Source organism: Colobus angolensis, unplaced genomic scaffold (assembly GCF_000951035.1).
Source record: "Colobus angolensis palliatus isolate OR3802 unplaced genomic scaffold, Cang.pa_1.0 Scaffold137, whole genome shotgun sequence".
NCBI lineage: Eukaryota > Metazoa > Chordata > Mammalia > Primates > Cercopithecidae > Colobus > Colobus angolensis.
The window spans coordinates 8079057-8102144 of record NW_012114455.1 but is presented as its reverse complement, the minus strand read 5'-3'; the positions used below and the strand labels follow the sequence as shown (position 1 = coordinate 8102144).

Sequence of the window (23088 nt, the reverse complement as noted above, 5' to 3'; positions counted from 1 at the left end):
CACTGCAGCCAGGAGTGACCAATTCCCAGTGGAAATCTGTCATGCCTGCATCACTTGTCATTATCATCATTGTTATCATCATCACGATCACTACCACAATCATCACCACCACCATCACCACTATCATCATCATCAGCATTATCATCACCACTACCATCATCACCATAATTACCATCACTACCTTCACCACCCTTATCACCCTCAACATCACCATCACCATCTATTGCCATCATCATTACCATCATCACTACCATCATCACTGTCATCATCATCACCATTATCATCACCATCACCATCATTATTACCATCATCATCACCATAACCATTATCATCAACATCACCATTATCATCATCACCATAATCACCATCACTATCTTCACCACCCTTATCACCCTCAACATCATCATCACCATCACCATCTATTACTGTCATCATTACCATCATCACTGTCATCATCATCATCACCATTATCATCACCATCACCATCACCATCATCATCACCATAACCATTATCATCATTACCATAATCACCATCACTATCTTCACCATCTTTGTCATCATAATCACCATTATTATCACTATCACTATCATCATCTATCACCATCACTATCTTCATCACCACCTTTATCATCAGTACTATGATCTTCATCATAATCATCATCATCATCAGCAGCAGCAGCAGCATCACGTCTTTAAACATTTTAATGTATCACTCAACTGCTGTTACAAAAAGATTAAAGTCTTAGTGTTTATTCAAAGAATCTGTAAGTTCTGGGGTCTACCTGCTCTTTCAGCCTCAGTTCCTGAGATTCACTATGTTCACTTCATCTGCACTCACTGAAGCTCATCATGCTCTCTGTTTTGTAGATCCTTTGCACAGGCTGATCCATCTGCCCAGCTCTGCCCACAACAAACCCTTCACCAAACTCACCAACCAGTAAAAAGTCCCTAGTATGGGCTATCATGGAGCTTTGAACCACTTCACCGCATAGCCAGAGTGAAATCACACTTAGATTCTCATGATGACTTACCAGCGTCAGTGTTCTCCTCTATACACTAAGCTCCATAATTTACATGAGAAAAGGACCTTGTCTATTTGTCATTCTACCTCCAATGTAATGCCTAGTTCATAGTGAGAACTCAAAAAATGTTTTCAATGAATATATTACATCATTATACATAGGTTGTCATGGAACACAGACATACATTTATCTGTAGAATGTGGGAACTGATGGAAAGAAGGTATTCTATCTCAATGCCAGTTTTCAAGTATGAGTAAGAGTTGAGCATTTGGATGGATGGGGAAGATGGCTTATGGGCAGAAGGAATAGCACATGCAAAAGTGTGGAATCATGAATTAACATGAGGTATTTGGAGCATTGCCAGATGGGCTGATGTGACTAGGACAGTGTGAGTTGTCTTGGAAAGAGAAGAGGAAACAGTGGGCAAGTAATGAGAAATGGGGAGTTAAGTAGACATTATGCAGTATTATTCAAGGAACTATCAATAAATGAAAAGAATATTTTCTGAGAACTCACGTGTGTTGAGTTGTCATCTCTCCTTGTAATACAAGACCTCATAAGAGATGACTGGCTATGATTGATGTTTTTATAAAACTTTTATGAAGATACAATTCACATACTATAAAATTAGTCCTTTATTAAGAGAACAGTTTAGAGCTTTTGGAATACGCACAGGTTGTACACTAGTTACCACTATCTAATTCTAGAATATCTTTATAATTCCAATAGGAAGCTCCACCTCCATCAACAGTCACTTCTCATTTATCTCTCTCCCTAGCTCCTGGCAACCACCAATGCATTTTTTATCTTTATGGATTTTACTATTCTGGATATTCTACGTGAATGGAATCAGACAGTATGTGGTCTTTTGTGTTTGGCTTCTTTCACTTAATATTTACATGGTTCATTCACATTGGGTCACGTATCAGTACTTTGTTTCTTTGTATAGTTATATAATATTCCATTGTATAGGTGTATCACATTTTGTTTATCCATTCATCTCTTGATAGATATTTGACTTGTTTTAAAATTTTGTCTGTTAGGACCAATGCATGAGCTGTTGTGTGGATATATGCCTTCGTTTCTCATAGGTATATAGCTAGAGTAGAATTGCTGACCCATATGATAGCTTATATTTAGCCTTTTGAATAACTTACAGACTGTCCACTTAAACTTAGCCACTCCAAGGTGGCTGCACTGTTTTACATTCCCACCAACTGCATTAGTCTACTAATTCTCCACATCCTTGCCAAAGCTTGTTATTGTCCCTCTTTTTGATTAAAGTCATCATAGTGGATGTGAAGTGATATCTCATAGTGGTTTTCATATGCATTTTTTTCTGGTAAATAATGGTGCTAAACATCTTCTCATGTGCATATTAGCCATTTGTATATCTTCTTTGGAGAATTGTTTATGCAACTCCTTTGTTCATTTTTTAATTGGATTATTTGACATTTTATTGCTTTTACTTATTTTGACAGTAGTCCCTTATTAGATATATGATTTTCAGATACTTTCTCTTATTTTGTGGATTTTCTTTTCACTTGCTTGATGGTGTCTTTTTGAAGCACAAACACTTTTAATTTGAATGAAGTTCAGTTTATCTATGTTTTCTGCTGTTGCTTGTGCTTCTTGTGGTATATCTAAGAATTCATCACCTAATCAAAGGCTACATAGTTTTTCTTGTGTTTTCTTCTAAGTTTTAGGCCTTACATTTAGGTCTTTGATCTATTAATGTTTTGAGTTGATTTTTGTATATGGTATGAAGTAGGGGTCTAACTTCACTCTCTTGCAAGGGTATAGCCACTGGTCTCAGTACCATTCATTGAAAACACTATTCATTCCTCATTGAATTGACTTGGCACCTTGTTGGAAATGAACTGACCATAAAATGTGGATATATTTTTGGATTCTCTATTCTATTCCATTGATGTATATGCCTATTCTTATGCTAATTTTTAATAGTGCATATTTCCTAAGAATGTGTTGGGAATTAAAGGAAGCAATGTGTATAACAGCACTTGATGCTAGGCTTCAAGAAATAAACATAAACGATTTTGTTGTTGCTGCTGGTGGTGGTATTACTCTGTTCCCAGGAGGAGCTCACTGATAGACCCAACTTGTTCCTGAAAGATCATCAGCTCCCAGGGTTTTAGACCAGAACAGACCTGGGGATTTGCAATCCAATGCCTCCATTCTAAAGCTAACCAAAACAAATTAACAACAATGCACACACACAAACATACAAGCACACAAGTGCACATACAGCTCTAGCCAGATACGTTAAATGATTAGCAAAAGGTCACAGAGCTACAGAAGGAAAATGTTCAGAATCTGCTCCTCCTTACACTTCATGCAGTGCTTTTTGCAAAATATTATACTATTTGAGTATACAGAATATCACACAACCTAGCCCAGATAAATGCCATAATTCCCAATTTGACTCTGGTTTAAGAAATAAACATGACCGGGCGCGGTGGCTCACGCCTGTAATCCCAGCACTTTGGGAGGCCGAGACGGGCGGATCACGAGGTCAGGAGATCGAGACCATCCTGGCTAACCCGGTGAAACCCCATCTCTACTAAAAAAAATACAAAAAACTAGCTGGGCGAGGTGGCGGGCACCTGTAGTCCCAGCTACTCGGGAGGCTGAGGCAGGAGAATGGTGTAAACCCGGGAGGCGGAGTTTGCGGTGAGCTGAGATCCGGCCACTGCACTCCAGCCTGGGCAACAGAGCAAGACTCCGTCTCAAAAAAAAAAAAAAAAAGAAAAAGAAATAAACATTTCTATTAAAATGCAAAAAGGTAACCCCATAAGGATAAAACATTGGATCTTTAAGTCTTTTTCTGTATTATTTTTATAAATTAGCCTTGAGTGTTTAAAATGGTAATGAAAAGTATTTCACATTTATATTAGCTTTTACATGGTCTCTTAATATTTTGTTATTCCCTGATAATAATAACAACAGTAAAGTAAAAACAATAATAATAGCTATTTAAGCCATTTTGAAATAATTATCACTAATCTAATCTCCGTATCTCTGTGATGCAAATATTTTTATGCCCATTTCACAGTAGAGGAAGCTGAAACTTAATGGCTTAGGTAAGTTTTTCAAAAATCACATAAAAAATAGTTGGAAAAAAATTCTGTTCAAACCTTAGCCCCTGTGACTCCAAATCCCAAGATTTCTTTTTCTAACTCTGACATACAGTCTTAAATAAAACAATTAAGACTAGACAACCAATTATTGTGACTGGACAGAGACAGGGCAGAGTTGAGATGGAGGGAAAGGCTGCCTTTGCAGTTACCTTGTGGAGCCATCTCTAATGGGCAGCAGGCCCTGGAAGGATAGGATGCTGAGGGATGTAATGGAAGCTGGGCAGCTCTGGGTGACTGGGAGGGGACCAGACAGAATGGATGCCCCTTGCAGGGGTGTAGCAATGACTCCTAATCTTGGCTGCATGCCAAATTCACAGTGAGGACTTTCTGACACTGTTACTCCCTGTTCTGATTCAGATCTAATAATCTGCAATTTTAAAAAATTCCCAGAGAGTTCTTGACAATGTGGGAATTCTTGACAATGTGGACAGAATGAGGAAGCAGCCTTCAATATGCACCTGCTTTTGGCCAAGGATTGAGCTCAGAGTTTTACCCATACCTTCACCCCACCCATAAGCAGGTGTCATGAGCACTCCTCCTGGGAGAGGAAACTGGCAAGATTCAGAACTCACCTGCACTCAGGCATCCAGTTGAAGTAAGACCACGACCAGAGTCTGAAGCTGTGTGACCCCAAGGCCAGTGCTGTCCTGGTGACCTGAACCCCTCTCAGTGGGTCTGGCCCTGAGGGTGAAGACTGTGTCCCAGCATCCTGCCTTATGGACACACTTTAGTTCCTTTATCTTGTCCTGTCTACCTCCAAGCTGTTGTCAAGACCAAATTAGATAGTAAAGCCCCAAATACCCATCACATACGAGGTATCATTACTTATTGCATTGCTAAGGATGTGGGCAAGGCTGAGGTAGGGAGCAGCAGCAGACACCTGTGCATCTGGTCCCAGGCCCACTTTGCTTCTGCCTCTCAGCTGAGATGAGTTCTGGGTCCTGGCTGAGCAGGACATGGTGCTGAGGTCCTGTACCCTGTTCCTTCTAGAAACAGACACCCCTTAAAAGAAAATATTTTAAAAGCCACGCAATTTCTTCATATACATGTGAGATTTACCATATGCATTTGCTTAGGCCCAATAGCTCAGTGCAAGAGGAGGAAATTGATGGTTAGTCATTGAATATGCACGTTTCACTCTGAGAGCTACAGCGTTTATGCACATATATACTTTACATATACTCTATGTACATGTGAAATATATAGCAATGTTATACTATATTATTAAATATAATATACAATATACTATACTATATTATTATATATAACATATCATATAATGTATTTAAATATATGTGTGTGTGTGTGTGTGTATCTCCGAGATAAGCTTCATTTAGTTATAAGTCCCAACTTAAAGTTGGAAGCTAAGATTTAGAAAATGAGCAATTAGCACAGATTAAGCCATTCCTCTGATTCTAAATGGCGTGAACAATGTCAATAATGAGTGTATACAAAGGCTAATAACAGCTAACATTTACCAGATCCTTATTTCCAGGCAGTGTGCTCCTGTGTTCAATACATTTATATTTAGTTCTTGCAACAACCTGAAGAGACAAAGTTTTCATCCCCATTGTACAGATGAGGAGCCATGGGCTTAGGCTCAGTAAATAAGAGTTGTCCAATGCCAAGCAGTCTATTGGACTTCAGAACCAGAGGCATATGCCCTGGCCTCTCACTGCCATTTCCACCACATCATATCAACTTTATGCAGGGTGGGGCTGATATGTGCAAAATCACACATTTCAATCCCAACTAACTTGACAGAAAGACATGTTTCATCTTTGGGAAAGCCTTTTCCAGCTCAAGTCTTCTCTCTCACAAGTACACAATCATTTGAATAAAACAGTATACAGAGTAGTCATTTATTTAGCAAGTTTTTATTAAGCATCTATTAAACATTGTGTGGCAAGCATAGTTCTAATTACTGGGAGTGTAGTGGTTTATAAAGTAGATAGTTTAGTGGGCCAGAGAGATGTTAAGCAAATAGTCATACACATGGATATAAAAGCACAGAACTTTGTATGTATTATACAAGAAAATGTAAAGGTTGAGGAGAGATTGTCACAAGAGGACATGAATTAGATATTGGGGGCAGGGGACTGGGATCCTTAGCAAAGACTTCTCCAAGGAAGTAACATTAAAACTGAGCCCGGAAAAAAAGTCACACACGTGAAGAATAGGATGGTGAGGATCTCAGGGAGAGGACAGAGCAAGTGTCAGTCTCTAGGATGGGAAACACTTGACACGTCATCAGATACTGAATTTAGAAACCCGTGCACTCATACGTTATGTTCATAGGGATAAGGAAGGTGTTACTGCATGTCAGTCATTGTGTGTGTGATAGGAATACGAGCGTACCTAGCACAGATCCTGTCCACGCGATAGCTCAGTTGCGAAGATAAATGGTATGATAAAGGCATAAACAAGAATGTCTTGGGGAGAGAAAGGGTGACTCAGGCATCACAAATAAGCTCTGAATGTGAGTTGAGAACTGGAGAGTGGGTGGATCAGATGGCATAGGTGTGGGAATGGGTTTTCCAAGCAGAGGGAATTGTTTGTATAAAGGTACAAAGTTGAGAGGGTGATGGAGCTCTGGAGAGAGGCTTTAGCGAAGGACCTGGAAGTTATGTTTTGGACAGACTGCAAAACAAATGGTTTTGTAAATCCTGTTAAGAAGTTTTAGGCCTTCCATCTTTATCAAGGGGCACATGTGGGACGTTTTAGGCAGAAGCAAGATATTTAAAAGATAACTGTGGAATTTCTCTCTCCGTCTATCTGTCATCTATCTGTTTATCTATCTGTCCGTCTATCTATCTATCTATCTATCTATCTATCTATCTATCTATCTATCTATCTATCTATCTATCATCTATCTCTTTCTGTCTACCCACATACTTACCCAACTTCTGTCAATATATCATCTGTCTCTCTATATTTCTATCTATATTGATCTTTCTTCTGCCTAGCTATTACCCATCTATCATCTATCCAAAATGACCACATTTTGAAGTTACTGTAGCTCTGCATTTAACCCTCTGCACAATCTATGCAAAGGCCCTATTGTAAAACACCACCATCACTGAAAGGATAAGCAGATACCTATGGCACCAGCAGGGGAGGCTCAATAGTGTCTGCACAGATGACACATGTACTATTTATTATCCTTTAGTTAAACTCTGTGGGTCCTACCATTTCCTTTGAGTAATTTGGGCATTTCTGGTAAGGTTATTATTCATTTCTTTATGTTTATATGTATATTTAAAAGCAGTAGCAATGCGTATAGATTCATTTGCTACAGATACTCGTCTAAAAATTAAACAAAGATCACCTGCCAAAATATGGAGAAGCATTTAAAAGCTATCTCCAAGTGTTCCTTTCTTCACAAAATCATCATGGAAACAAGGGTAGAGTGGTAGTGATATTGCTGAATTCAACTCAGAGTTGAATTGATATTGTAGTGATTTGTAGTGATATTGCTGAATTCAACTCAGAGTTGAATTGATATTGTAGTGATTTGTAGTGATATTGCTGAATTCAACTCAGAGTTGAATTGATATTGTAGTGATTTGTAGTGATATTGCTGAATTCAACTCAGAGTTGAATTGATATTGTAGTGATTTGTAGTGATATTGCTGAATTCAACTCAGATTTGAATTTACATTCAAAGTATTGAATACCGGCCGGGCGCGGTGGCTCACACCTGTAATCCCAGCACTTTGGGAGGCCGAGGCGGGTGGATCACAAGGTCAGGAGATTGAGACCATCCTGGCTAACACGGTGAAACCCCGTCTCTACTAAAAATACAAAAAACTAGCCGGGCGTGGTGGCGGCGCCTGTGGTCCCAGCTACTCGGGAGGCTGAGGCAGGAGAATGGGTGAACCCGGGAGGCGGAGCTTGCAGTGAGCTGAGATCTGGCCACTGCACTCCAGCCTGGGCGACAGAGCGAGACTCCGTCTCAAAAAAAAAAAAAAAGTATTGAATACCTTCTTTGGTAAGCAGCATGCATGGCCCTGGGGAAACAAGGACAGTGAAAACAGGCTCCTCCTGTTGTGGCCTGCAGTGTGCAGGGGGCGCTGACTTGAATGGGATGGTTTTGTTCATCATGGCAGGTGCTGTGAGGGAAGATGCTCTGGGAAGACATTTGAAGCAGAGTACACAAACACGTGAAGGCTTGTGGATGGAAATATTGTTTGGGAAATTGGTCAACAATAAACAAAGAGGAATCATAATACAGTGAGAGGAACTCTTGTTTACTGACCCTATAATTTTGATCAATTTATCTCCTCATGCCTCAGTTTCTTCAATATTGATGGTGAGAATATTTGATTTATCTCACCATTTGTAAGGAGCTCGTTTATCTCAATAAACAAGGAATTTGAAAACAACAAAGTTGCCTATTAATGTTAGTTTCTAAGGATATTGTAATTCAGAGGAGAAATAACTTCCCTTTCTGCCAGTTCATCCTCCGCACTTCCTTTTCTGTTAGCGATCCACACCCTACAACTGTACTTACCTTTCCTCCTTGGAGACAATGACAGAGAACATGACGGAGCTACAGAGGATGGCACACAACACTCCCTGGGCTTAGCAGGAACGTCTCGGTTAGCCTTTGCGATCCTGCTTCAGGAAGCTCTTTCCTCATGAGTAACATAGACTGACCACCTGAGCAATGAGGATGCCATGCTAAGCATCCATGGAGTTTTACATATCTCTTAATCCAGCATCCTTCACACTATCGGATGAGGTACGATGTCTGTGGAAAGACCAGTTCTGAGTTGGTGGCTGTGCTGAGTTCTATCCTGAGGCATCATAGCTGCCTCCATTCAGTGAATGTGCTTTCCCCAGCTGTGTGTAACTTACTGTTAGGGAGCCTTTAGGGTCTGAAAAAAAAATTAAGACAAAAAACTTCAGATGACCTAACAGTTCTAGCTGAAGCAGACATTATTTTGAGAATATTTTGGAAGTTGCACTCAAGTTGTTGCTTTACAGAAGTGAAAAAAGTATTGACATTTCTAAACCCAGAACTATTTTTTAACAAGCTAGAAAATATAGAAAAAAAAAAAAAAACAGGTAGAACATTGTTTCTCAAGAGAATGCAGTGTAGCTAAAATGTATACTCTTTTTCCCCAGCATGTATTTGGGTAAAATACGTGCACTGAAATTTCTGGCCAAATCCTAATGCAGAAATAATCCCAAATATGGCAGATTTGTAAGATAGGCAATTTTTATTTATTTGCTAATGTAGATTAAGAGCTCAAATGTTCTATTTGTTACTCATGGCTTCTCCTTGAAAAGACTTACTTGTAAGGTCTCAGCAGCATAAAACTCCAAGCTGCAAAGTCATCTGAATTCAGCATTTGCCATAATTCTCCTTTGCCATCAGCTCAGCTCAGGTTTGTTTGGAATTGACTTGCACTGTACCTGTTTGGTAATTAATAATTCACAATTAAATTGGCAGTACAAATAAATCAGCATGTCTGCAGGCTGGAGCCTCCACTCTGTGTTATCTTCATTTTATTTGAGGATCTGAAAGAAAATCAGAAAGAAAGGTTTGAGTATCTAAAATCTTCCATTCAAAGCTTTATCTCCCTTAGTTTTGGGATTTCTTTTCAATCTGTTTTGGATCTTTCTTTCAAAGAGAAATTAAGTATGTACTGTTTTCAGACTCTGTGATTTACACTGAGGAGTAGAGATGTGTCTGATTCCACACATGCCCTCCAGCTCCTCATTCTCTAGGTGCAGAGACAGTCAGAAGACAATAAACTGCCATACCTAGAGCATGTTCAAAGCCCTCCCTGGGACAGGTCTAAACAAAATGCAGCAGAAGAGATGACTGCTTCTGCTTTCAGGATGTGGGGAGAGGTTAGGGCAAATGGCAGAGGAGAGAGGATGTTGGGGTACCCTTTGAAAGATGAGGCATATCTGTTGGTAGGGAATCAAGAAAAGACAGTCAAAGAAAAGAAAAGTTATGGGAGTGCTGATGCTTTTAAAACATTCAGGAGAAGATAAGGGGCCAGTGTGTGCCATGTGCTTTGTTAGAGGAAACGGGGCCTGAGATGAGGTTTGTTGGTGGGTTTGGGGGTTCGACTCCAGAGACCTCAGGTCATGCAGAAGGGTTTGTTTGTTAAACGTGGTAGGCCATTCTGGGGTAAAGGAGTAAGGAGGAGAGCAGTTTGATTCCATGATTACTTGGAAAGATTGCTCTGGCTATGTGTAGGGAATAGATTTGTGGGACCCCAAAATGGAAAGAGGCCGGGTGGAAGGTTCCCAGTGGGAGGCTACTGCAATTATCTCTGTGAAAACTGGTGAGAAACAACTAGGACAGTGGTGGTGATAAATAAGAGGTGAGAAGGAATCTAGGCGTTTTCCAATACTGACCTTTGGGTTGAAGAGAATCTAGGCCTGGAGGTGAGAGAGTAAGACCAGGTGTCATTTTAGGCTTTGTAGTGCTATGGGTACATGGGCATGGTCCTGGCTCATGAGAGGAAAACTGTTGTTTGTGAAATATGTTTTTCCTGACATCATCATGATCGCCGTCATCGTCATCTTAGGAGCTAACATTTATTGAGTGCTTACTTTATATCAGTCACTCTGCTAAGCCATTATTTCACCTAAACTCACCGTGTTGTGAGTTTAGTTACTACTATCATCCATATTTCACGAGTGAGAAAAATAAAGCTCAAAGGGACAAAGGCAGGTCACCTTGCTAACGGTCATGTAGCAGGTAAGGAATTAAGCTGATTGAAACATTGGTCTATCTGAATCCAGAACCCTGCTCCTAACCACTAGGATATGATGCCACTTAAAAAATACAATTTGGAGTACAATCTCATGGTTGCAATAGTAGTAAGGACACACATGAGTTGCTGGTTGGATCCAGGATTTTCTAACTCTATCAAGAGAGTCAGAGAATTTCACTGAGTTTTAAAGGATGTGTTTTAAGGGATGATGAGGAATTTTCGGGATAAAATAAGTGAGGAACAAAATAATTCCAGGATGGAACAACCTGTTCAAGGTCAAAGATTTTAAAAGGGTCCGTGATGCTCGGAAAATAGTAACCAACTCAGTGTTATCAGCACTCTGAGTGCAATACTGGGGAAGGCTTGAGGCCGAGGACAATGCTCCCTCATAGTTATCAGCTTACGCCACTGATTCCACTAAAAACAATAAACGTGGGGATAAACAGGAGCTCTTGGAAGGCTTTGTGAATATTTTTGATTTCGCCTTTTAATCAACAGTCACACCCTCTCTCAGGTCCTCTGCTTCCCACCAGTGTTCCCACATCTGCCTCCTGCTATCGCCAAGGTATAATATAGAGCTCCTTCTACCATAAGTACAAGGCAAACGTTTATGGCCCTATCCTTGGCAAATCAAGCAACTTGAAATTTATTATTGTGAACAATATTTATTATAAAAACATGCTATACAAAATTTGTAGGCTAACACCTCCTTTTAAGTGCGAAGAATTATTCTCAAGTATTTCTTCTATCCTGTTTCCTTCCAGTTCCTCCTCAGATCATGAATATCTCCTCAGACATCACTGTGAACGAGGGAAGCAGCGTGACCCTGCTGTGTCTTGCTATTGGCAGACCAGAGCCAACTGTGACATGGAGACACCTGTCAGTCAAGGGTAAGATGCTGACCTGGAGGACCTTTTCAGAGGTAGTATGTTAAAGTCTTGGCTCTTATGCACAACAGAGCTTCAGGAATCAGAAAACATTTTGTAGTCCAGTCATATAAAATCAAGCAGGCAATATGCACCAATTGCTGGCTTTTTCATTTCAAAAGAAGGATTCATGAGGAAATTTGCTAAATTATGGTCTCAGTCATTTTTATGGCCTTAGATGGCTTCTGTTTTCCAAACCATGAAGAACAAAGGACGTAAGAATAACTTCCAATGAAGATGTGAATTTCTGAAAGTAGAGGTAGGTCAGTTGGTGGTTTGTTCTTCCTGGAAGTAGAGCACAAGGGTATTAGTGTGGCCGTGGAGAAGTTTGGCATTGTTGTGTGTCCAGGAGGAAAAGGATCTCCTTGCTTCAGCACTTTTAGGACGTTTATCCAGAGCCACACATGTCTGACCTGTCCATAAATAGTTCACCTTGAGTGGAAGAAGGATGATGGAAATGGTTAAGTGCATCTGGGCATGACTGTGCTGAGCAGTCAATAATTGGTATGAAAACATGGGTTAAAACCATTTCCCACTTAATAGCAAAGGAACCAGAAGGACAGTGGGGCTTGTCCTTTTGGAAATAAAACTTGCCCCAAGCCAAACTTGAAGAGATGGGCACAGAGCCACTTGAAATATTTACACTGCTACTAAAAGCTGTGATTAATTCTAGGAATCATACAAGAAGCAAGAGCTTCCTCAGGCATTAAAAATTCAAACATGAAACCAAGTAAATGGGAAAAATGTGTGGAGTATGCCTACGTAACATTCAAAAGTAATATGGATCTACAAGAAAGTGTAAGAGTAAATCTTAGTAATATTCAGAAAGATAAAGATTTGCCAGGACAAGAAAAGCCCTAACCATGACAGAACAAAAGTGATAAATTCATGTTAATACCGAAATACCCAAAACTGTGTGATTTAAATAACAGAAATATATTTCCTCACATTTCTGAGATCAAGGCATCAGCAGGGTTGGTTCCTTTCAAGAGCTTGAGGGAGAATTCATTCCATGTCCTTCCCCTAGATGCTGATGGCTTACTGGTAATCACTGGCATTGCTTAACTTGTAAATCTATTACCCTGATCTCTGCCTTCATCTTCATATGGCCTTCTTCTAGATGCATCTGTGTCCAAGTTGTTCCTTTGAAGGATATAAGCCATAATATATCAGGGTCCACACCAGTAACTTCATTTTAACTTGATTACCTCTGTAAAGACCCTATTTCTAAATAAGGTCACATTCTGAGGTATCAGGGGTTAGGAATTCAAGGTATCATTTTTATAGGGTTGTAACTTAACTCATCACAGCCTTCAACAAAATTAAAAACCTTCAGTGGAGTCACAGACTGGATAAAAACATTTACTGTGCATATATTTGACAAAAAATTTACATCTAGTGTATATGAAGAATTCTTCCAACACAATTCTGACACTCCACCTCAAAGTGAACAAAAAATTTGGACAATTCCAAAAGAAGATATAGTATGTGAATGGCAAATAAGTACACAAAAATACGACTAACATCTTAATCGTATAAATAAAAATCAAACCAAAATGAGATACCATTGTATAATCCCTGGGAAGACTAAAATTTCAAAGGCTGATAATATCGAGTGTTGTGAGGATGTGGATCAGCTGAAGCTTTATATATCAACTCTGCAACTGTAAAAACATGTAAGCACAATGGGGAACAGTTTCACATTTTTTGTTTTAAAGTTAAACATACACTTAGCATACGCACCAGCAATTCCACTCCTAGGCATTTATTCAAGATAAATGAAAGCATATGCTCACAAATGTATATTGTACACAAATGTTTTTAGCAGTTTCATTAATAATAGCTGTAAACTATGAATAACCCAAATAACCATTGACAGGCAAATAGATTAATTGTGGAATATTCTAACAACAGATTGCTACTGAGCAATTAAAAGGAGCAAACCACTGATGCACATAACAAAATGGATGTATCTTAAAAATGGCATGCTGAGGAAGATAAGCTAAAAATTAAAAAACACATGCTGTATGAATTTGTTTGCATGAAATCCTATAACAGGCAAAACTAATCTGGAATGGCAGAAGTCAAGTCAGTGGTTACTTCGGGTAGGGATTTGGGGAGAAGTGACTGCAAAGGGCCACAAGAAATTTTGGGGGATGTTGGAAAAGTTCTGTATCTTGAAGGTTACGTTGGTGTCAAAATTAGTCAAAACTAATACAACTGTAAAAAGTAAGTGTATTTTATTGTTGGTAATTAGATTTCAATTAAATTTGAAATACAAATATACAGAAATGTAGACAATAATTATCTGAATTTTTTTCCTAATTTGAAACAGTAATTATTTCATTGCACTTATCAAATAAGAGACTGGATCTTCTACTAGGAGTATCATTCAAGCTTTTGCTGCTTTTCTCTTTGCGGACTGAGAGCACATATTTTTGCTCCTGCTTTGTTATAGGGAAAGATAATGCTAATAAATTAGCCTAATATTCTTGGTATAAAGACCTCAGCTATTAAAACCTAGAATGTCTCTATATCGTAAAGTAAAATTAATGAGAGTATTAAAGTATATGTAAGGGATATCGCAAAACTCAAACTTAATATAAACACAGCAATAATGTTCCCAAAGACATTGGTTCCATGATAATTTTGCCTAAAGTTAGAGATAATTTTGGATTTATATTATATACAAAACTGTGTCTAACCATCAGATCAACTTGAATATGTGTGGTAAAATCAAATGTCTTTATAAATGCTTAAAATCCCAGAATGTAGTTATTTGATCCTAAACACACAGTTCTCTAAGCTTGGAAATCATTTAAAACGCATTTTGACTTTATGTAAATGTTCTGAAGCAATTCTTTATAATGGTACACCGGTAAGATTTCCCTTTTAAAATAAGGGGGATTCATTCATATTCGTGATCGTTTATAGAATGTAATAGCTGCAATTTAGCCTCACTGGAAAATCCTAAATTTAAGTGACCCCTCTCTTCTTTAAATCTCACAGGCCGTGCTCTCCTTGGAAGTTGCCTTTGTTTTCTCATAGGCTTGGCCTTAACTTTGCTGTCTTTCATTTTCACTGTTGTCTTTCCGCTTCCCTCTCTCAATGATATTTAAGCATTTGATCTCCAAAAAACTGTTTCCCGGTTTGAAAAGCACAGGGGCCATGCTAATCTTCTCTGTAGCATTTCAATTGTATACCTAATGTAGGTGACGGGTTGATGGGTACAGCACACCACCATAGCACGTGTATGCCTGTGTAACAAAACCGCACGTTCTGCACGTGTTCCCCAGAACTTACAGTATAATAAAAAAAAAAAGAAAAGCTCTGGAATATGAAGTATTTGTAAGTTTAAAATTTGCATCTGCAGGGTGGCTACCAATATTTATTTTTAGAAGGATGCTCCTTCTGACTTGCAATCAGGGAGTTGTTTTAAAAGATTAGAAGTACATTCAATAAAACTGGAACATTAAACAGCATTTTTTAGAAAAATTTGTTGATTGATTTAGCATGGAAGAATAAGAAATAAAGGTTGCAATGATATTTTCTTTGAAATTCCAGTAGGATTGTGGTGGAGGAGTTAGCTAATGCATATATTTGAAATATATGATTTAAATTTGGGGATCTATAAACAGGGACGAGTAAATCAGCCTTCATTAATAAGCAGATTATTAAAATTAAAAATAGTAACAATCACACTTACAGTTTAAGATGGCAATATGAGTACATGCTGTTGACCCCTTACAATTGTAGAAAAGAGGTAAAAATAAATGAATAAATAAATCCATTATCACATTAGAGAAAAATAATAATAAGCTTTGATGGATCCGAAACTATGAGGAATCTCTGAAATATAAAAAGTAGACAGATATAATGAAGGAAAAAATACAGCTCAAAATACAGAAATGCAGTCTCTACCTAAGATGGTAATGGTTGAAGAGTGAAGGTTTCAGGTGGTGAAACTGCACTGGTAAGTGATTAAAGTGATTGGAGTGGGAGGAGGCAAGGGAGTGAGAGGAGCCTGGGTAGCCTTTGCTCATGTTGGTGGTGTAAATACTCCCATCACTGACGTTTCTGGGGAACCCCTTTGAAGTAACTTTTCTTTTCAGGTGTATTTGTTTCACAAAGACAAACAAACCAATGACATATCCTTCTTACCAAAGTAGGGTAAAAGTTTGGAAACATCCCCAAGTTTCCAAAGGTGGATCTGAAGACTTCCCAGCTTTTCTACTCTCTAGGCTGAGTAAGCTGCGGGAGCCCTGTCGACCTCTCGTCTCCTTGGCAGTATTGAAAGTGTACCAGATTTCCAGAACCTGGGCATTTTCTGAGGACACGTGCCTCACTTTTGAGGAAAGCTGGATGTTACCAGGATCATGAATAAATGTTGTGAACATAACAAAAAGCACTATGCAAACGTCCCTTTGGGGTTTTGCTGTTTCTGTGCAAACTGCTGAGCTTTTGACTGTGTATTCATTCTTAATCTTTAGATATAAAAATCTATACTTAATTTTTTCAATAGCAGGCAATGGCTTACTAAAAATATTTATATAGATCTGCTAGAGGGTATGGCACTTGTGTAGCAGCCTTTACATATATGGAAATCTGTACTTAGTCACCCATGGCCCAGGAAGTAGAATAATGATGGAATTATTATTCTGTATAACACAGGCTGCTGCCTCAAAAAATTTTCCAAAGGAAAAAGTCAGGTCCTAAAACAGGCAAGCAAAGTGGATTGGAATACACTGTGAATCAGCTGGGCTTCAAGAATTGTTTCCTTTCCCATTCCTGAAGGACAAGAGAAGGGAAGCTGGGCCAGCATCACTGGCAGGCTCTTCTAGGCACATGAGTAATGTGAAAAAGTTGCAGGGATGGGAGTGGCAGAAGAAGAGCCTAGGGCCTGTTGTGTTCTAAGGAGGGTAGTCATCCCCTCTCGCAATGCCATAGTAATCCACTGCGATGCCTCGCACACCTGGCTCCGCTGCCATGACAGATTTGGAAAGGCCAGATGTTTAGGAAAAAATAACAAAGTCTTCCTTCCTGTCTCCCCTCCCCTGAGATTTTAAGATGACAACACTTCACCCACGAGTGAGTTGCTCATAGAGTCTACTCAGATACAGTAATATCTCAGGGAGCAAGTTATTTCATGTAAGTGAATTTTCCAGGTAACCAAAGCTGACTCTTTTATGCATTTACTCAAGTTATTTGTACTGAAAGCATTTAAAACATGAATTATGTTCTATTCTGTTTATTTTTGTCTTGTGAATGCCATTTAGCTTCATTTTATATTGTAACATCAAGATTATACGTATAGATTGTATCTTGGCATTTGGGGACTGCGATGACTAGGAATACGACCCTTAAATACCATCAATACTGTTTAAAATCTTGTGTCTTTTAAACATAGTTCCTGTAGTTTTTCTTTCTTCCTTTCAATCAGACTTGTCAGTTCCTCCTAAAGTCAGTGCACCTGTCTTTTAGCAGCCACGTTTCTTCTGATGATCTGCTTCTAATTTGTCTTGAGCAAGAATCTATACAACTAAGTTGATTAGTCCTAAATAAGACGTAGTGGTGGGAAAGGGCCTTCTCTGAGTGAAAGGCATTAGCTTTTAGGAATGTGATCAATGGCACTGATGACTTCTGTCTGGGGGAAATAATGTCTGGCTTTGTTCTAGATATCTCTTGAACCCAGGAGGCGGAAATTGCAGTCAGCTGAGATTGGGCCATTGACCTGCAACCTGGGTGACAAGAGCAAAACTCTGTCTAAGGAAAAAAAAGTACTGATTCACGACTGTTTCTGCTACAGCGTTCATTTTTCATGCTAGAAATTCCTAAAGAGAAAGTCTTAGAAGAAATCACCAAGTTCTTAGCACTCGGAATAAAAGATGCATTGACCCACACTTGAGTATAGGTATTGGATAGGCTGTTGTATGGTGATGTTAGCCCATTGGATAGGCTGTTGGATGGTGGTGTTAGCCCATTGGCAGAACATGGGATAACACCCATGTTTAGCATGGGACCGGGGCTGAGTTGTTAACACACGGAGTGACTTAACGAATGTTTATTTATCTCAGTGATCCTCAAAACCCTTTACTGCAAAATGGGAACGACTTTATCAGTTTATTTTGGGTATCAAAAGAGAAAATGAATGGAAAGCAGGTAATACTGTTGAACACTAACTCAACAGTTATTTCTAAACTGTAGTTGTGCCATATTTGCATTTGAATGCATTCTTTGAATCCATGTAGCATACAGATAGCCTGGGTGCTGGTTATGATGGTATTATGATGAGTGCATACTGTATGCCCAGCCCCGTTTTGGGCATTTTTTGTGTTTTAACTCATTGAATGTGCGAGCAGCCTTGGGAGAAAAGTGATAATTTTTACTATTTTATTACCTCTTGTCTTTGTCTCTTATTCCTTGACAGTTCTGAGGTCTTTGATTCATTTCTTTGGCCTGAGTGTAGACTGGGAATGATACAGCAGTTTTATTTGTGATAGGCAAAAAGCCAAATGTCCTTCATTGGGTATATGGTTAAACTGTGGTACAATCTCACCATGAAATACTACACAGCAAAACAAAGGAATGAACTATTGTTCCATTTGACCACTTGGATGGACCTGAAAGACATTGTAATGAATAAAAAGAGCTGGTCTCAAAAGTTTGCATATTGTATGATTCCACTTTTATAACATTCTTGAGTTGTCAAAATTGTAAATGTGCACAACAGGCCAGCAGTTGCCAGTGGTGAGAGTAGCCAAAGGAAAGGGAAGCAGAAGGGGGTTGCCTCGGGTTGTTGGAGCTGTACTGTATCTTGATTGTTATGGTACCTGTATGACTCTGTATGTGTGACTGAATGTTGTCCAACTATACACAAAGACATAAAAATAAGTACATGCAAAAACAGTGAAATCCAAGTAAGCTCCACAGTGCAATTATTCATAACTTTATTTTTAATTTTAATTTTTATTTTACTTTAAGTTCTGGAATACATGTGCAGGATGTGCAGGTTTGTTACATAGGTATACATGTGCCGTGGTGGTTTGCTGCAGCTATCAACCCTTTATCTAGGTTTTAAGCCCAGCATGCTTTAGGTATTTGCCCTAATGCTCTCCCTCCCCTTCCCCGCCACACCCCGACAGGCCCCAGTGTGTGTTGTTCTCCTCCCTGTGTCCAGAGAACATGCGGTGTTTGGTTTTCTGTTCCTGTGTTAGTTTGCTGAGAATGATGGCTTCCAGCTTCATCCATGTTCTGGCAAAGGACATGATCTCATTCTTTCTTATGACTGCATGGTATTCCGTGGTGTACTAAAACACCAAAAGCAATGGCAACAAAAGCCAAAATTGACAAAGGGGATCTAATTAAACTAAAGAGCTTCTGCACAGCAAAATAAACCAGCATCAGAGTGAACAGGCAACCTACAGAATGGGAGAAAATATTTGCAATCTACCCATGTGACAAAGATCAAATATCCAGAATCTACAAGGAACTTAAACAAATCAGTTTTACAAAATAATAACTTACAAATAACTTACAAATAAACAAATAAATTACAAAATAAAAAACAAAGAGTCCTATCAAAAAATGGGCAAAGGATATGAACAGACACTTCTGAAAAGAAGACATTTATGTGGCCAACAAACATGAAAAAAAGCTCATCATTACAGATCATTAGAGAAATGCAAATCAAAACCACAATGAGATACCATCTCATGCCAGTCAGAATGGCAATTATTAAAAATTCAGGAAACAATGAATGGTTGTGGAGAAATAGGAATGCTTTTACACTGTTGGTGGGAGTGTAAATTAGTTCAACCATTGTTGAAGATTATGGCGATTCCTCAAGGATCTAGAACCAGGAATACCATTTGACCCAGCAATCTCATTACTGGGTAATGGTATTTGTTGTATACCCAAAGGATTATAAATCATTCTGCTATAAAGACACATCCACATGTATGTTTATTGCAGCACTATTTACAATAGCAAAGACTTGGAACCAACCCAAATACCCATCAATGATAGACTGGATAAAGAAAATGTGTCACATACAACTTTATAAATAAAACTGTATATATAATACTATATGCATACACACACACACATATATATTTAGTTACATAAGATGCCACCATTGGGGGAGCTGGGTGATAGTGCTGGGTACCTATCTCTACCATTTTGTAGCTTCCTGTGAATCGACAATTATTTCAAATGAAACAATCAAAAAATAGAAATACAAGGAAAATGAGTCTCTAGTATTCCATTAACAACCTATTCCTATATACACTTATATAAGAATTTGTTGTTTCTAAAATATTTTCACATGAATCATCTCAAGTGAGTTTATAGCAGTTCCCTAAAATAGGTCAGAGAAAGAATAGTTTGCCTATTTCACAGGGAGGGAAACAGATGGAAAGGTTAAGTAATGACAAATGAGTCACAGCTAACTAAAATAGTAGCTTTATGAAAAGAACCTAGTTCCTGATTTTCAAGTCTGGAGCTCTTTATATTATACAAAGATGGCTTCCATAGCTTGAGGTTGGAACAGGTATAATGTAAAATGATATTTTGAATCAAATTCTGCTTGTTTTCTGGGGCACCCAAGGGTGCTCACTAGCTTTGAGCATCACCCATACTCTTACCTTGCCTTTCCTATATCCACACCTACCTTCCTATGTCTAGCTGCTTTCTAGCTTCCACCCAGTATTGTTCTAACAAAAGCACAGCCTCCAAATCAAAACCACATTCATGCCATTGTCTGCTGTAGGTCCCTGTTGTTCCTCTGCTTCAATTAAAATAAACCTGCTGAGACCTACCAACCTCATTTCTCTTCTAAGCCATCCCAGGTAACAGTTCTAGCCACTAATAGGAATTGCCTATTAGTTGACCTGCTGCATCATCCAGTCTTGCTACTACTTCTTTGTCTGTCTCCAAGGCATATAGGAGCCTTGTTTCTAATCTGAAGTCATGTTTAGAGCCTAATTAATCCCTAGAGTGTGAGAAAGAGGTGTCTGAGATAAGAAATCAAGGTTATACATATCTTGCTCAGTGGAACAGTTATGGGCAAACAAGCTGTTCCTCTCACATTTTTGCAAAGCAAATTTATGTTCACTAACTTTGGTTCTTGTTGTAAATGAGAAGTGTGTGAAGGTCTAGCAATGCGCTTTTCGCCATATGGGTACCCATATGTTTTCCCCCTTTGCTTGCGTACATTTTTGCTTTGGCATGCACATATGCCTGTATTTTTGCAACTTAACAATATTAAAACTAATCCCATTTATGCTCCTTTTGGGTGAGTTGATTGAGTCATAAATTCCTGAGAATCTCTTCCTTGGGAGGCTGAAGTTCTTTTGTGCAAGCAGGAGGAGGGCAGAGCAAGCTATCCTAGCAGACGGATGCCTTCAGCAAGCATCACTGTGAAGCTGATGGCCCTGACCCAGACTCCAGAGTGCTAACCTAACCCTGGAAGACTCAGAAATATAGATTCATAATACTTCACAATGACCTCCACTTCCCTCCCCAAGGTGGAAAACCCTCACTAAGAAATAAGTAGTAATTCCCTGGGGTTTTCTTTCTAAAGTCCCAGATGAAATAACACGTCTTACAACAAACAATTATGATGTCTTTAAGCTGTGGTTCTTGATAGGTGACCATACTTTCTACTTAATACTCCTCACACTGAATTGAGAAACTATGCATGTCAGAAATAGGACAGCTGGAAATTAGGCTTGTATGGAAATGATGCTTAGCTTCTTCACTGGGCATTTTAGGGAATAAATATGAGAATGGATATTACTTATATCATATCAAGTGAAAAACCCAACTAACTCAAATGTAAAATTGGAACTGGAAATGCTGCCTACCGTCTGTTGTAAAGCCGTGTCAAGGGCGCGCCCAAGATGGCCAAATAGGAACAGCTCCAGCCTCCAGCTCCCAGCATGAGCAACACAGAAGATGGGCGATTTCTGCATTTTCAACTGAGGTACCGGGTTCATCTCACTGGGGCATGTTGGACAGTTGGCGCTGGTCCGCGGGTGCAGCCTGACCAGTGAGAGCTGAAGCAGGGCGAGGCACCGCCTCACCTGGGAAGCACAAGGGAGAAGGGAATTCCTTTTCCTAGCCAAAGGAAATTGAGACACACAACACCTGGAAAATTGGGCAACTCCCACCCTAATACTGCGCTTTACCAAGGGTCTTAGCAAACAACACACCAGGAGATTATATCCCACACCTGGCCCAGAGGGTCCCACACCCACAGAGCCTCCCTCATTGCTAGCACAGCAGTCTGAGATCTAACTGCAAGGAGGCAATGAGGCTGAGGGAGGGGTGCCCGCCATTGCTGAGGCTTAAGTAGGTAAACAAAGCCACTGGGAAGCTTGAAATGGGTGGAGCCCACCACAGCTCAAGGAGGCCTGCCTGCCTCTGTAGACTCCTCCTGTGGGGACAGGGCATAGCTAAACAAAAAGCAGCAGAAATCTCGGCAGAGGTAAATGCCCCTGTCTGACACCTTTGAAGAGAGCAGTGGATCTCCCAGCACAGAGGTTGAGATCTGAGAACGAACAGACTGCCTGCTCAAGTGGGTCCCTGACCCCTGAGTAGCCTGTCTGGGAGACATCCCCCACTAGGTGCAGACTGACACTTCACACCTCCCACAGTGGGGTACACCCCTGAGACGAAGCTTCCAGAGCAAGAATCAGACAGCAACACTTGCTGTTCAGCAATATTCTATCTTCTGCAGCCTCCACTGCTGATACCCAGGCAAACAGGGTCTGGAGTAGACCTCAAGCAAACTCCAACAGACCTACAGCTGAGGGTCCGACTGTTAGAAGGAAAACTAACAAACAGAAAGGACACCCACACCAAAACCCCATCAGTACATCACCACTATCAAAGACCAAAGGCAGATAAAAACACAAAGATGGGAAAACAGCAGTGCAGAAAAGCTGGAGATTCAAAAAATCAGAGCGCATCTCTCCCTCCAAAGGAACGCAGCTCATCACCAGCAATGGAACAAAGCTGGATGGAGAATGACTTTGACGAGTCAAGAGAAGAAGGCTTCAGTCAATCAAACTTCTCAGAGCTAAAGGAGGAACTATGTAACCAGCGCAAAGAAATTAAAAACCTTGAAAAAAGATTTGACAAATGGTTAACTAGAATAACCAAGGTAGAGAAGTCCTTAAAAGAACTGATAGAGATGAAAACCATAACACGAGAACTATGTGACAAATGCACAAGCTTCAGT

At 39.5% G+C, this 23088-nt stretch overlaps 1 protein-coding gene across 3 annotated transcripts in view; it reads left to right on the top strand.

Annotated features, from left to right (window-relative positions):
• OPCML (opioid binding protein/cell adhesion molecule-like) overlaps nucleotides 1–23088 on the top strand; it is a 1158639-nt gene that overhangs the window by 1029764 nt on the left and 105787 nt on the right. For all 3 annotated transcript variants that reach the window (XM_011934706.1, XM_011934705.1, XM_011934704.1), the window contains one exon: nucleotides 11685–11810. In XM_011934706.1, coding sequence (XP_011790096.1) covers nucleotides 11685–11810 — 126 coding nt within the window. The remainder of the gene's footprint in view (nucleotides 1–11684; nucleotides 11811–23088) is intronic.